This window comes from Bemisia tabaci, chromosome 4, assembly GCF_918797505.1.
Source record: "Bemisia tabaci chromosome 4, PGI_BMITA_v3".
NCBI classification, from domain to species: Eukaryota; Metazoa; Arthropoda; class Insecta; order Hemiptera; family Aleyrodidae; genus Bemisia; species Bemisia tabaci.
Genome location: NC_092796.1, coordinates 33740680 through 33755914, shown reverse-complemented (window position 1 = coordinate 33755914; position 15235 = coordinate 33740680). Strand labels below are relative to the sequence as shown.

Below are 15235 nucleotides of genomic sequence, written 5' to 3'. Positions count from 1 at the left end.
TGCAAAATGTAATCCAATCGTACAATTCATAGTAGCGTTTTTTGGTGTTTTGCAAAATTATAAATTGTGGTCCAAGGGGAAAAATACTTTGCCTACCATACATTATGTGCAGAAAACAGAGAAAACTAAAAATTTCAGTGAAAAAGATTAACTTTTTCCGACCAAAAACCTGATTTGAACCACATGAAATGCCCTTTTTTCTAGCCGATTTTGCGTGTTTTGGTGTTTTGCAAAATTATAAATTGTGGTCCAAGGAGGAAAATACTTTGCCTATCCTACATTATGTACAGAATACAGAGAAATCTAAAACTTTCAGGAAAAGGTTGACTTTTTTTTTACCGAAAACCTGATTTGAACCAAATAAAATGCCCAGTTTTCTATTTAAATCTACTCTGCTATGCCAAGCAAGAACGCCGTTAATCCATCAATTTTCCCGCGTTTTTTTGAACTTAACAATTCATAAAATAAAAACTATTGTGCCCATGCACCTCAAATTTTCAGGTAAGTTCTTGACAGTATTTGCGAAAGAGTTCTATAAAAAAATTTTCCTAAGGTACACAAGTTCTTCTGCTATGATACATTTTGTTCAAAAAATTTAAAATGACGTTTTTGCGTTGCACGGCAGTACTGCAAATAGCCGATTTCAGGCGAGGCAGCCTGCCTCGATAAATGTCGATTGTTTAAAGTACATTTAAATGTAAACCCGGTGTTGCCAGCTTTCAAGAAATTCTCAATATTCGTTTCAACCGGAGCGAAATGGCGAATCCGGCAACCGGAAGATTCGAGTTTGAAGCACTCGATGAATAAATGATGATCACGACCGTTACCCAAAGCTCCACCTCTGACCCCGCTTGATATTTAATTATGCAGCTCTGTGCTCGGTTTCCGAAACAGATCTAACCGGATGCTGTTAGCGCTCCGCCCGGTTCTCTCGGCGCCGATGTATTTTTTTCAGCGTTCGTTTTCTAAATCGATGGTGAAACTAAAAAAATCGCCACGCCGCCGAGCGAGGCATGACCATATCGGAGAATAATCAACAACTTGCCTTTCCTCGCTTTTATGAATCTTAAATAAGCTCAGAGCAACAGGCTCTGCCTCAAAGTTGGTTCATTGGATGATGTCTCAGGAAGAATCATCATGTATTGTGTTGCCAGTGGACCGATTATTGAAATCGATAGACAAAGCTATAGACAAAGAACACATAAGGTATATGGAGCGATCCTATCGGTTGAAATGAAAGGTTCTTATAGACTAAGGGGTTAAATGATGGACTAACTATCGGCTCTTAGTCTGTTACTTACGTCCATAATCCATTGCAACCACCAGCTTTCACCAATAGGCTCCCTCCATGTACCTTTTGTCATCTTTGTCTATAGTCTGTCAATTTCGATACTCGGCCCGCAGCGGGCTACTTGTTGAAATTGGTAGACAAAACTATAGACAAAGAAGACAAACAATATACGTAGGGATTGTATTGGCAGAAGCGGGCGGTTACAGTGGACAAACACAGTTGGTAATAGATTAACTAATGGCAACCTACGAGAGATCCTTCAGTTGGTCCATCATTCTCTCACTTAGTCTATAAGAACCACCAATTTTAACCGAAAGGATCGCTCCATATCCTTCGTCTATAGCTAATCGGCCGGCAGGACGTGGCGGTCTCATGACGGTTTTGGGACTGAGACTCATCGCGCTAATGTTTTTCGGCCATAAGTGGCGACACAATATACCGTTTCAACTTCTAGGAATGTGCGTTGAATATCCGCCTGAAGAAAGTGATTTTTTTCCGGATACTACGGTTCTAGGATCCAATCAAAGCTCCAGTTATCACATAGTGAATAAGCAAAATGTTCCGATGGCGCGGGGGGGGGGAGGGAAAGGGTAATTGAAAAGAGAACATTTCTGCTTTTAAAATGCGATGAAATATGCTACGTCTTTGAATATAATTTTCGAAATTATTAGGAACAATTTCCCCCCTGTTCGAAGAATTATCACTGGTATCTTCGTTTTTGTAATTCTCCGGATCAATTTGAACTTCAATCTGCATAATTCCACTATGTCTACCACTGGAAAATAAATCAATAGAGAGTAAGCAGGAGGGTTTTTTTGCCGATCTAAGGGGAGGGGAAAGTGGTCGAAAGGAGGAAACATTTGCTTATAGGGGGTCCAACATTTCATCGCTGAAATTCGCTCTAAAATGGACCGTAAAAAGGTCTAATTAGTAATTTTCTATCTCTCTTCCAAACAATAAGCATCCCTGAAAGTATTTTAAAAAAGTTCAACAAATTCTGCACTGACTTGAAGAAAAAATGTACCCAAACGTGACTAGAGCCTCGCCTCTTCGCGTTGTGAGTTTTAATCCCACTATTTTAATACGAAGGATTGCACTTTGCATACACACCTGTCTGAAGGCGTTTAACTTCGAATCATCGCAAGCTCACGACGGATGAGGAGCCAGCTCGCTCTTCGTTCCCGGGCGAATGTAAATTGGGTGATCGTCGAAAAGTTTCCCCGAAAAAAAGGTCATACCTCGAATGCAGGTTTTACTCTACATGTAAAGCCCCTGAAAGTAATCACGAAAAGACGACCGATTTGAACTAAATAATGTACCCAAACGTTCCCAGCCTCTGGGTTCTACTTTTTGATACCACTATTTTAACACCGATAAATGCGCATTGCATATCCACGTAAATGAAGGCGTCTCACAGCGAAGTTAACGATAGACGAGGTGACAAATGCTTCCTCGTCCCCGAACAAAGCAAAGTAAATTGTGCTATCGTCGCAATGAAGTTTTTGCATCCAAACTGTGCTGATTGTTACTGATCTGATGATTGGTGCTGATTGTAGGGCCTTACGATCCTCCAACAGGGTGGAAGAGTTTATTAGATTGTTCCAGTCTGAAAAGCCAAAGCCCCCCAGAGGAAGACGAGCCACCAGTGCAGCCAGGTAACTGGAGCACGTCAATTGTCAATTATATTCCCTCTCTCTCTGTCTTTCTCTCCCCCCTCACTCGCTTCTCTCACTCTCCTCACAGTCTATGCCCGTTTCTTCTGTCTCTGTCTCTCTCTTTCTCTTTGTAACGTTGTCTCAATTTTGAAGGCTCTTCGTCGAGTGCGAATGGAGCTCGCTAATCGGAGGATTCTTTCAATTCGAAAAATGCGCTTGGAACTCGACGACTAGGATTCTGACCTTTGGGAAAACACCTTGACTTGGTAGTTTATTTGTTTTGAATCCAACGGAATTCGACCGCCAAGTCATGTATGAAATTGCATAGTATTTCTCAGGAACGGAGCTGATCTGCTGAAGTTCTTGAGGAGTGGGTTTCTCGATGATGTGACTGTATTTTTAGTACCATATTCTTTACTGGTTACAATAGTAATGCATATTATCAACATGATGCATTATTAAATGAATATACGTTATTATCAAACTAACTGCTATTAACTAAGTTTATTTACTCATAACTTTCACAGATTGTCACTTTAAAGCGCGCCCTAGAGACACAAGAAAAAATCTTTAAAAAATGAGAAATACAATATAATTAGAGGGAATTGTTTAAATAATTTCATAATGATGAAAATAATGTCACAATTCAATTAGTAAAAAATTTGATATGATAAAATACTAGTTTTGGACTTGGCTAAATGTCTAAATACTTTACAATGAACTAATCATCAAGATTGTTGCTCTAATTATTAATTTTGCACTCGTAGCTGACCGCTAAACTGGTGGCAATTTTGCAAATTGGCAACACTGATTTCGCTCCATTTAAATCCATTAAAAGGATCGATTTTAGGCGAGGCAAGTTGCCTTACCAAGAATCGATTGTTTAACGCACATTTAAATAGAGGAAAAACAGTTTTGCCAACTTCCAAAATTTCGCCACTGTGCTAATCTGATACCAACCGAATGCTTTCGGCAACTAAAAATTGGTTATACAAGTATCAGAAAAAAACGTTTTACCGATTCAATGAGTAAAATAAATGTATCATATCAGAAAAAGTACGAATTTCCAATATTGCTGGAGATCTAGAGGTATTAGCATATACGTTGAAATGGTTGCAGTATAATTACCTCGTCTTAGTTTATAGCTGGACTCCCCTATATTTATTTTAGTTTTTCTAAACGAAACAATTCTTTCAATTCCACCTGCACTCCAATTAAGCAAATATTCTCAAGTTTTTGAAATCATTAATATTGAAGTAACCTCGCAGTTGAGAATATGAAAGCTCTTCAAATATTTAGCTTCTCTCTTGCGGACTCAGCTGTGAAGTTTTAGCAGTGCTCCGTTCTATATATTTCAGTTGATAATCTCGTGAGAACCTTTAAAAGTGTGAATTTATAATCTTTAAAACAGGAATCTTGTTCATCTCAGGAATGCTGCTACAAAGAGTAAACATTTTAGTCACAGCAATCAGCAATTGGTCCTTCATATGCGAACGTATCGTCTTTAACTATTTTTCTCGGGAAAAATATGAATCAGCCATTTAAATTGATGGTTCAGGAGACGCTTCATTTGACAAAAAAGAAGAAAAAAACTCTACTCCAACGCTTTTTGGTTTTTCTTATCTGCATCGTGGAAATATATTTAGTAGTTGTACCTTCATACGCTTTCCTATAAGCATCGCAGTATGAGAATGATTGTTTTCAAAAATTCACATAAAATCTTCAAAAATCTTACTATTTTTTTTTCTTTTTTTTAAAAATATGAAATCATGATTTATTGATAGACACGCACTGTTTTTAACTCTTTCATCTCGTTTTGGATGATCACACTTCAATCAACAACCCTGGTCCAAATTGTATGAATGCACGATAACATAGATTTTGGCATAAAATTTGAAAGTTCGATTACTTGAATAATTCTTTTGAAACGTTTTTTCTTTCTAAATAATTCTCAATCACAAACAAGTATTAGACGCACGCAAATAAGTATAATCACAAATTATAATTTAATTTTCATTACTTTTCGCTTCGCGTTTTTGAATGTTAAATTTTAAAACCGTAATTTTTTATGGTGACTTCTTTTCCTTTTAATTAGATTTGTTGGATCTCTCAAAATTTCATTGATATAGAAGCGCAACTTGTATGAGGAGTCTTATGCACTTTTCAGCAACGATATTTTACTATATGTAATGTGGTATACAGGGATTTTGCGGCGTGATGATTCAGGATATCAGTGGAGCAGCGCTGCTCGAGTAAGCTTTACATTTCATTAAATAAGATATCATGGAGTAATTTAAAGGCCAATGAAGTTTAGGAAAATAACCACATCGTCGGGAATAGTCATACATATATGGCATATCCTTTAAATAATGTTCATGTAGAAGAAATTCCCGACAAATATATACTGTTAAGCTGAATCTACTGAGTGTTTTGTCAAGTAGTTTATGTTTTGATTCTTGTATCTTCGTGGTCTCCTTCGATGTTGAAAACTATTATGTCGATGTTAGATAAGTGTTTCTATCTTATCTGTCTATAACTTCTTTTCTGCGACTAAAATGTCTTGCATTAATGGAAGGCACGATACTGATTTTGAACAAATCTTCAGTGAGAGTTCTGTGTGTTGATGACCTACTAATGATGAATTTTAATGTTTAAGAATCATGAACAATTATTTATCCATAAATGGCAACATAATTATTCTTTCCTATTCCTAAAAAAATCTACTTTTTGCAGGTCACTATTAAATGCCTATTAACTGTTATTATTTTTATTTAATTTTCCACTTTTAAATCGTGATCTTTTCACACAAATGTTGAAAAAATGGCATACGTTTTTGTCTAGGATGGGAAAAAAAATTTTGAATGAACCTCAGCGCTATTCTCTGTTGTCGATTTGCCGTGTCATTGAAGTTCTTTTTAATGGTCTCATAGAAAACCCCCACGCTCTTCAGAAAGTAACTACCTAGAAGTAACCTACATAGGCATTTGATAAACTGCCTGATTTTACTGTTCGCCTGCGACATCTGCACTAGCACTGTACAGGTTTATCCGTATGGTTCACCGAATGCTACCGGGAGTTTGGACGCTGCGTAGGCGTGACCCCAGGGGGCAAAGAGGAGGGGCACCAGGATGGGGCTTTCGATTTTGAGTCGCCGCATCCGACTGATAAAATGTCCCCGAGCTGTCAGGAAGCACTACGTTTTTCTGCGCCGGGGAAATGAGTGATGGATAGAGACTCTCTGGTCCGCATTGCCGAGGGCCAGTATAATAGCTCGATTAAGTACAAAACCACCCCCGCTCCTGAACTGTACCTTTCCACCCACCAGCATCATTGCCGGATCCGATCGATAAATACGCAAATTGACAATGGAATTATACACACACACACATACTTAAGAATCACTTTCACAGCGCTCTCTGGCGCTCTGCGTCCCCTAACCGCCACAGTACCCGCGGTCCTCCCACAACCCGTGACATTGGCGGATCCAGCAGATTGGCAACGTTGCTTTTCTCCATTTAAAACTATGGAAATGTATCGATTCTTAGACGGGGCAAGTGCTCCGACCAGAATCGATTATTTAACATAGCTTTAAACGGAGAAAATCCGGTGTTGCAAAATTGCTGGATCCGCCTCCGATTCGTGAGGATTTGCCCTCCCGAGTTTCATTTAAAACCCCCTAGTGCCACCCTTTCACTGAGCGTCCCCTTCGTCTCCTCCCAGTAGGAACCCAATCAAGTATTTTCTTCGGTAGCCTCTCTTCCGTCATCCTGTCCCTGGTAGCACAGCTCGGATCGGTAAGGTTTTAGAAACATTCCACTTGTGTCGAAACTGATTCATCTCGATGAAACATATTAGAAACATTTCAGAAATGTTTCAAGGACGCAAATACTTTGAACATTTCATTGAAACATATCCAAAACATTTTGAAAATGTTTTCAAATTGGATACATTTAACACAACAGAAATGTTTTGAAAACCAATCCAAAACATTTTACAAAAGAAAAATTTGGAGGGGAAATGAAATGTTTTAAAAACATTTTGAAGACAAAGTTGCGAGTCATGTAAAATATTTCATCAGAGACAACATGTTTTGAACACAGTTTAAAAATATTTTCATTTCATCTTACAGAAACGTGAAAACAATGTTTTTAAAATGTGTTCAAAATGTTTTCAAATTGTTCTACTATCACTTTTTAAAAACGTTTTCAACACATCTTCAACATGTTCTCAGATACTTCTAATTTCGAAGTGTTTGGTGAAATGTTTTGGAAATATTCTGAAAATGTTTCAAATTAATCTACAGATTGTTTCAAGCAACTTTTCAAAGTACTGTCAGATACTTTTCCTGCACGGCTCAACGACACCTTCCTGGAACCTATCTGACACATTTTAGATATGTTTTCAATTATTAATAAATATTACTGATTGGTGCGGTATATCTCCAACTCATTTTCAAAACGTGATCAGCATCCTCAATTCATTTCAAAACGTTTTGAATATAAATCGAACCAGTGTCGCTGAAGTTTAAGAAAAATGTTTTCAACACATCTCCAACACGTTCTCAGAAACTTCCAATTTCGAAGTGTTTGGTGAAATGTTTTCGAAATATTTTGAAAATGTTTCGAATGCAATCTACAGCTTGTTTCAAGCAACTTCTCAAAGTGCTGTCAGATACTTTTCCTGCACGACTCAACAACACATCCCAGCAACCTATCTGACACATTTTGGATTTGTTTTCAATTAAAAATAAATATAATGTCTTTGAAACCTTTTTGAATATTTTGTTCGAATTTTGTACGTCACTTAAAAATGTTTTTGACACGTTTTAGAAATGTTTCATTGAATAACATAGAAACATTTCTAGGACCTTTCTAAAACTTTTCCTACCTAGTTCAAACTGAATCCACCAGAGGGCGTTGAAGTTTAATTTTTCAATTTTACCAAATTTCAGCTTAATTTTTCGTCTCAAGCTATACTTTTTGGACATTTAATTATGTGGAGGTTATTAACACGGTTAATTCCTTGTATGAATCGAGTTCATCTCCATAAAAGCTCATAAGTTATGGATTATCTAGAATATTGAAACCGTACATCGTGCTTTGCGTATACTTTTCTAAAGTGAAGGTGTTCTTATCCCTCTGATAGGTTGATAATGATGAAGTGTAACGATTCAACCCTCATGCATGGTTGGTATCAAGGGATGCTTGCTGTGATGGTTCTAATTCCACAGCGACATTAGTTAGAACAAATGTCTGAAAATTTTTGATACTTATAGCCTCGGTGCCGACACCTCTCTGAGATGTGCTGAAAAGGTATGAGAAACATCTATCGGACGTATCTGTGAAACGAAATTTAGGGGTGACATAGAGTTGTTTTAGAAACCTTCTCAAAACCGTCGGGACACATGATATGTTTTCAAGATGTTTCAACAAACCACTGAAAGGTTTTGAAAACATTTTTGAAGCGTTTCGACGATACAAAGGAATGTCATGCCTCTCACCGAAATGTTTCAAGAATGTGTCAGATATATCTCTGCGACGAATTTGTGGTGCCGATAGGTACCTCACTGAGATGTGTTGTAAAGGTATGAGAAACATCTATCGGACGTATCTGTGAAACAAAATGTAGGGGTGACATAGAGTTGTTTTAGAAACCTTTTCAAAACCGTCTGGACACATGATATGTTTTCAAGATGTTTCATTGAAATGTTTTAAAGAAATTTTTTCGGATCAATGACACATTTTAAAAACATCTTCAATCTGACCTGTGCTACCAGGGGTTAACATGACCATACTGCCGTTCTAAGGAAGAACGCCGTATGAACCCTCAGACGTTGCCGAGTTTCCTTCGATAAAAAATGAATTTACCGCGAAAATGGACCACTAGACAAGGTACGAATTTAAGCAATCTGATACATGTTTCTTAACCAGAATTTCACGTAGGACACGATTAGCGCAACGAATATTACTGAAACTAACTCCTAACGAGGATTTCAACGTTTTTATTTCGCATTGGTTACGAGGAATTTGAACTGCCCCCTCGCAAGAAACTCAAAGCTCTACTCGAGTCAAATCGCGCGCTACAACGGTTTCAGCAAGCTTCTCCATCGAGCAATGTTCATTTCCCATCATATGTTGTTTAAACCACAAGAAATTTGCTATAGCTGAGCCAAACCGTCAAAATTGAGGTTTCCAGATTTTTATATCGCAGAGACTATCATGATGAACGTTTAGCGCGCGATGTGAATCGCGTAGAGCATTGAGTTTTCATGAGCGGGCGGTTTGAATTCACGCATCATGAATCATTAAATATCTTCGTAAGGAGTTGATTTCGGTAACTTTTGCTATGCGCATCGCATTTTACGTGAAATTTTGGTTCAGAAACATGTATCAGAATGCTGAAATTCGTACCTAGTCTAGTGGTCCATTGTGAATATTTTCTCTCAAAATTTTTAGAAAATTTGGAATGCAATTTAATTTGAATCATCTAAAAATTTCGCAGAGAAGTATGCGTGAATGTCGTCAAAACTACATGCTTTATCAAAGGAAATTTGGCAACTCTCGAATGTTCATACGGCGTTTTTCCTTAACACGGCTGCATACCAGATAAGCTGTTTTGGTCATGACGTCATACGATGTCATTTTCGACTCCCATGATCTAACGCACTTTATCATTACGGACCCGATCTCTCCTAGAAATTCCTGCCGACCTCCTCCAGAAATCCATCTCCGTTGCTCTAAGGATACCCAATGTCCGTTTCTTCAGCTGATAAACCTCACATCCCTAAGTTAAAATACTTTTAACTACAGCGTTGTAAATTATCCGCCCGTAGAAAACAGGTAAAACTATAATGAGGCGTATAGAACCAATAGAAACTGGATAATGAGTATTACGGATTCATATGTGCATGATGAGCCACGCCCCTTGACTGCAATATTGGATTTACAACTTTCGGATTGAATACCATCCATTCCCTATCCACCCTTTTGGCGCCCTCTGCGTCTTCTCCTCAGAGGCGGTGCTTGCAAGTTGGCAACACTGTTTTTTACTTTTAAATGTATGTCGAATAATCGATTCTAGGTGAGGCAGCCTGTCTCACCTAGAATCGATATATTCAATGGATTTAAGTGGAGTATTAACAAAGATGTCATCTCGCTGGAATCGCCGTTGCCACTGCCTCTCCTTGGAGACACCCATACCACATTTTTTGGCAATTCGTCATCTCCTATATGTTTATGACCCTACTACATTAGTTATTTCGTCATTATTTCATGAAAGATTGTCTGTTGGCGTCCATAATCTCCCATACCGTCTCAACCGAAATCAGCAGATCAACGTTAAAAATTGCTATCTCTGATGCCCCTGAAAACCCCCGGGTTCGCTTTTTTATCGGGCAAACTTCACACCCGCAGATCACTATACTTTTGACGATTTTGTGAGAAGTCTACTAGAGATTTGATCGGAGCAAAACATTCAGGAAAATCAAAAAATTTGCCAGGAAATTTGGTCTGTAACTCAGAAATTTCCTCTTTCACCGCTCTGAGATCTTAATATCTTTGAATTAGGATTCTCAAGTTTTTTTAAATAAAGTTTGTGCTGCAGGAGAGGCGTCCAGAAATTCTCAGCAGAAGTATTTACCCCTTGATCTTTCCAACCGCTGACTTTCACCGCGCAGTTGGCAACGATGAAATTATTCGTAATATTCCTTCCTTCGCTAGACTCCTTCGCTCATCTTGAGCGCCTCTTTTATCGCGTCAGTGAAGTTTCGTATTCTCAAAATCCTCTTTTTGTACAACGTCATTTATTTTAGACTTTGTCGTGTCTTTCGCAAAGACAAAGGGATGTGGCGTTCCCGATGAAAATCCGCAATCTCTATTCCGCTCCTTCGCGTTCCTTCAGCGTAAAACTTCAGGGTTTATTCATTTATTTTTTGTTTCGTTCATTATTATTTCTAAGACGAATAATATGCCCTCCTATGCACCGTTTTGACCGTACGGATGAAATCAATCTGTTCACTTTTTTCTCGTGACCATGCCAACGAAAAAGCGGCAGTAAATATTTTATTGAAGAAAACATTATTGTCAAAAATAAAATTAAGGGTGAAAACAGGATTTTCGAACTTTCCTTTAGGGAGGGGAAAAATGGCCAAACCAAATCTGTAGAAAATCTAACTGATTTAATCTTTGATTATTTAGGTGTCATTGAGCGAAAAAAGCCTACCTACATTTCATGTTACCTAATTTCCTCTCATGTTCTATTCTCATGTATCGCATAGTAAATGTGAGTTGAACTTTTTACTTGTCATGGAAAATTCATAGGAATTTTGATGTAATCGTGTTGTTTATTTTTCGGTTGAAGAATTAAACATGAAAATAAATCTGACAACGTGAGATGTTGTTAGATAATCCTATTTGTAGCCGTCAAATTATCCTACTTTTCTTATCAATTATTGTGAATTTGGAGAACCAATGATTTTTGTTGTGTGTGTGGAATGTTTTAACAACTTTATGGTAGTAGCACTTTACAAGTTTGTAAATTGTAATAATTACCCAGTAAAACACCACGGAATGAAGTTTCTATTTACATAGACTCTACATATAAAATGTAGTAAAAATGGGTCATTCACTCACATTTAAATTTCGTAGTTGAAGAAAGATTTGGGCATACGGCTACAAGCCAGAATGAATGACTCCCAGCAGTGGTGAAATGACATAAGTCTACTGGAGACAGTAAATGCATTTCTGTTACCCATAAAACTACAAAAACCCTCAAAAACATTTTCGGGCAAAAAATCCGGTCGAGGAAATTGACGTGTCACTTCCTTTTAATTAAGTAAAGGATAGGCAAAAACCTTTGATGAATTCCCAAAGTCCACTAAGCCTAATCTATCAAAAATCTTCAGAAACTTATTCGAAAGGAAAAAAATAAAATGAAAAATTAATCCCTTGCCAAAAACAAACAAAAAACCGATTTTGAGATAAATCCCTCGAATGAACTTGAAATCTCAAAATCGGTCGAGGATGTCAACTGAAATTTTTCCCCCTTCAATTATGAATTCCGCAACAAGCGTGACTCGCTTGTACCTTTTCATACACGAGCCGCACGAATTCATCTCTTCTTCTCTCCTCTCCTTCCGTCCATGGACAGAGGTCCAAAATTTTTCGGATTTACTGACGCGACCGGCTGCGGCTCGATGCTCTCAGTGAATCGGTGCCTTTTTATCCCTGATGTCGGCTTCAAGTCGGTTGCAGTTTCACCAGTCGACCCATTTTTCCACAATTACATGTTAGACTTTTTCGAAACATGATTCATCTGAAACTTGGATTTTTTTTAAGGGAGCTTACCATACGATTTGGATGGTAGGTAGGTTGTAAGTAATAATTTTCTTTATTTTCTTATTCTCAATCAGCATCAATAGCTCTAGGATACATCTGTACCATTGGATGACATTTCAACGGACACGTTGGGTCCGGGCAAGGGAGGGGATTTCTGAATCGCATAATTAATAGTGGAATAGTTATGGTGGAGAGGAGTTGAGTCCCCTCACGGAATGAGTCCCTCTTAAGTCGACAGGTTGTACGTGTTCCTCTCTGACTTTTGTGTCATCTTAGTAATCCACCCATGTTTACGCATCAAGCCGCAGCCGGTCGCGTCAGTAAATCCGAAAAATTTTGGACCTCTGTCCATGGACGGAAGGAGAGGAGAGAAGAAGAGATGAATTCGTGCGGCTCGTGTATGAAAAGGTACAAGCGAGTCACGCTTGTTGCGGAATTCATAATTGAAGGGGGAAAAATTTCAGTTGACATCCTCGACCGATTTTGAGATTTCAAGTTCATTCGAGGGATTTATCTCAAAATCGGTTTTTTGTTTGTTTTTGGCAAGGGATTAATTTTTCATTTTATTTTTTTCCTTTCGAATAAGTTTCTGAAGATTTTTGATAGATTAGGCTTAGTGGACTTTGGGAATTCATCAAAGGTTTTTGCCTATCCTTTACTTAATTAAAAGGAAGTGACACGTCAATTTCCTCGACCGGATTTTTTGCCCGAAAATGTTTTTGAGGGTTTTTGTAGTTTATATCAGGTCTTTTTTGGGTGGATAAAGCTCTGGCTATACGAGGAGCCAGCAAAACTGAAGTATTCGGTGAAATAGACCATTTTTCACCTGAATTTATTGAATTTCTTAAAGCGACCTCCTCATCTCCCCTTATAGTCGCTCCTGTCCTCGCCAATCAATTTTAGACAAAGTGATTTACCTATTCAGATGATTTCCTTTGTCCGTTTTTTTTTATTAGTGGTACAATGTTTTTTCTTGTAACCTTTGCCATGAGACCTTGTAAAAAAGGAGCTTCATTGAAAGATGTCTAGCAAAAGTAACAAGTTCTCGTATTGCAGCTACTTTCCAGACTTTTTTCTTTGCTTATGTTTAATTAATCATAGAGAAAAAAGGGGGTGTCTGCATTTCGGGCATCTTGGAATTTTTTGATGACGTAGGTCGGCGCGGCAACTTTTATCATCGATTTTATTGGAAATGGTGTAGTTTATGGTAAAAATGCATCCTACATAAAGTGTTTGAAATTATATCATGAGTTGATTTAAGCAAAAAAATCGGACGTTATGATCCGTTTTTCACACTTCGAATTCCGGATTTTGCTGACCAGGTTGTGCCGACTTACGTCACAGGGTACACAATCCTCAAGATGCGAACACCTTTTCTCTATGCGATGTTTACTTCCTGAAGTTCCTGCGTTCATTCCCGGATTACCGGTTTCTGTGTTCTCTCATTCCGTTTGTTTCTTGTCGCGCCCTCAGTTCATTGACGTATAATACAATCTAGACCGCGCATTGGGCCCGACTTTAGGCGGGGAAGGTAAGACAGCTAGGAGGGTAAATCAGGGCAAAGACGCGCCTTCAGCCTAGTTGATACCGCCGGATATACGAGCTAAGTGTACCCGTATCAGGCAACGGCACTGGCAAGACTGGCATTTCCACGAATTCCACCATTGTCTCGTCGGTACACTTGCTGAGTGTTGCTGGGTTGCCTATCGTCTCGCTGAAATTTCCTAATGCGCGGTCTAGATTGTATTATACGTCAATGCCTCAGTTCCACGGTTCAACTGAGGAAACGTAAAATCAGGAGCCAATCAGAAGTGGATTCCACAAGGCGCTACTCTAGTTAAAATGACTTAAGTGTTCATTGGTTGAGGACTACAGAGTCATAACTACGTCAGTTACGAGGTAGCAACCACCTTTGAATTTTCACTGAAAGATGTGGATATTTTTTTATCCAAAGCTCTAGATAATGAGAAAGCTCACAGAACTGCTGTAGAAGTAAGTAATGATTTTGCAAAGAAACACGCCGGATGAATGATCAGGAGGAGGGGAGCCCCTTGAGTTTCTACGTATTTCGGTTAGTGATTTTTGTTCGTCGCAAGAAGTTGTGTTGGTACTTAAAGTTGTTCTAAGAATTTGCGCGGCTCGGCGGCTGGCTTCTGTTCATTGTTTGTTCATGTTCATACGTATCTTCAACTTCGATCTTCGTTCGTACACCGAAAAATATCAACCCAAACGAGAATCCAGAACCATTTAAAATGAGTGATAAGGACCACCACAAGCCGCTGTTCAACCGCCTAGTACCCGAAGTAAGTATATGATTAATATATCAACATATAATGTAATATCCAACTTCATTAATTTTCCCTCAATCAGTGACCTGCTGCATCCCTGCTAAGGTGTCTTGCAATGAACTGCAGCCTGATTGTTGAAATTTTTACTTTCTCGCTCCCATAGGGTAGAGAGGAAGTATCGTTTATTTGTTGGGACGACATAGATGACATAGGTTAAAAGGCAGAGCCTGATTGGTCGGCTATGTCTTATCGCTGCTTTGTCGGGTTGAACTCACGACAAGCTAACGACATCTCCTAAGTTTCCGACAGTATGTCGTCCATTCCACCTGACAAAGCAGTGATAAGACATAGCCAACCAATCATGCTCCGCCTTTTAACCTATGTCATCTATGTCGCTCCGACAAACAAAAAATTTCAACAATCAGGCTGCAGCAGTCATTTCCAGGGTTTGCTTGCCGGAACATTTTCATTGATGAAAGAAGAAAAGAAATGTGAAATGAAATGTTCAAAGAGGTGTTAGCGGTGTCATCAGCTAAGTTTACGGTTGTTTACTTTCCGTTTGCAGGCGTTTTCGCGTCACTACTATCCACATGAAAACATCCGACTCTCTCGGAAGCAAGAACACAAGCGTAGATAAGTTTTTTAATACCTTCAAACCTTGTAACA

At 38.5% G+C, this 15235-nt stretch overlaps 1 protein-coding gene across 2 annotated transcripts in view; it reads left to right on the top strand.

The window, feature by feature from the left end:
- Positions 1-15235, top strand: part of unc-13 — a 441250-nt gene that overhangs the window by 74228 nt on the left and 351787 nt on the right. The window contains exon 7 of one of the 2 annotated variants that reach the window (XM_072299723.1): positions 2848-2946. The exons of the other annotated variant lie outside the window; for it this stretch is intronic. Within the exon in view, the coding sequence (XP_072155824.1) occupies positions 2848-2946 (99 nt within the window). The remainder of the gene's footprint in view (positions 1-2847; positions 2947-15235) is intronic. 2 annotated transcript variants of the gene reach the window in all.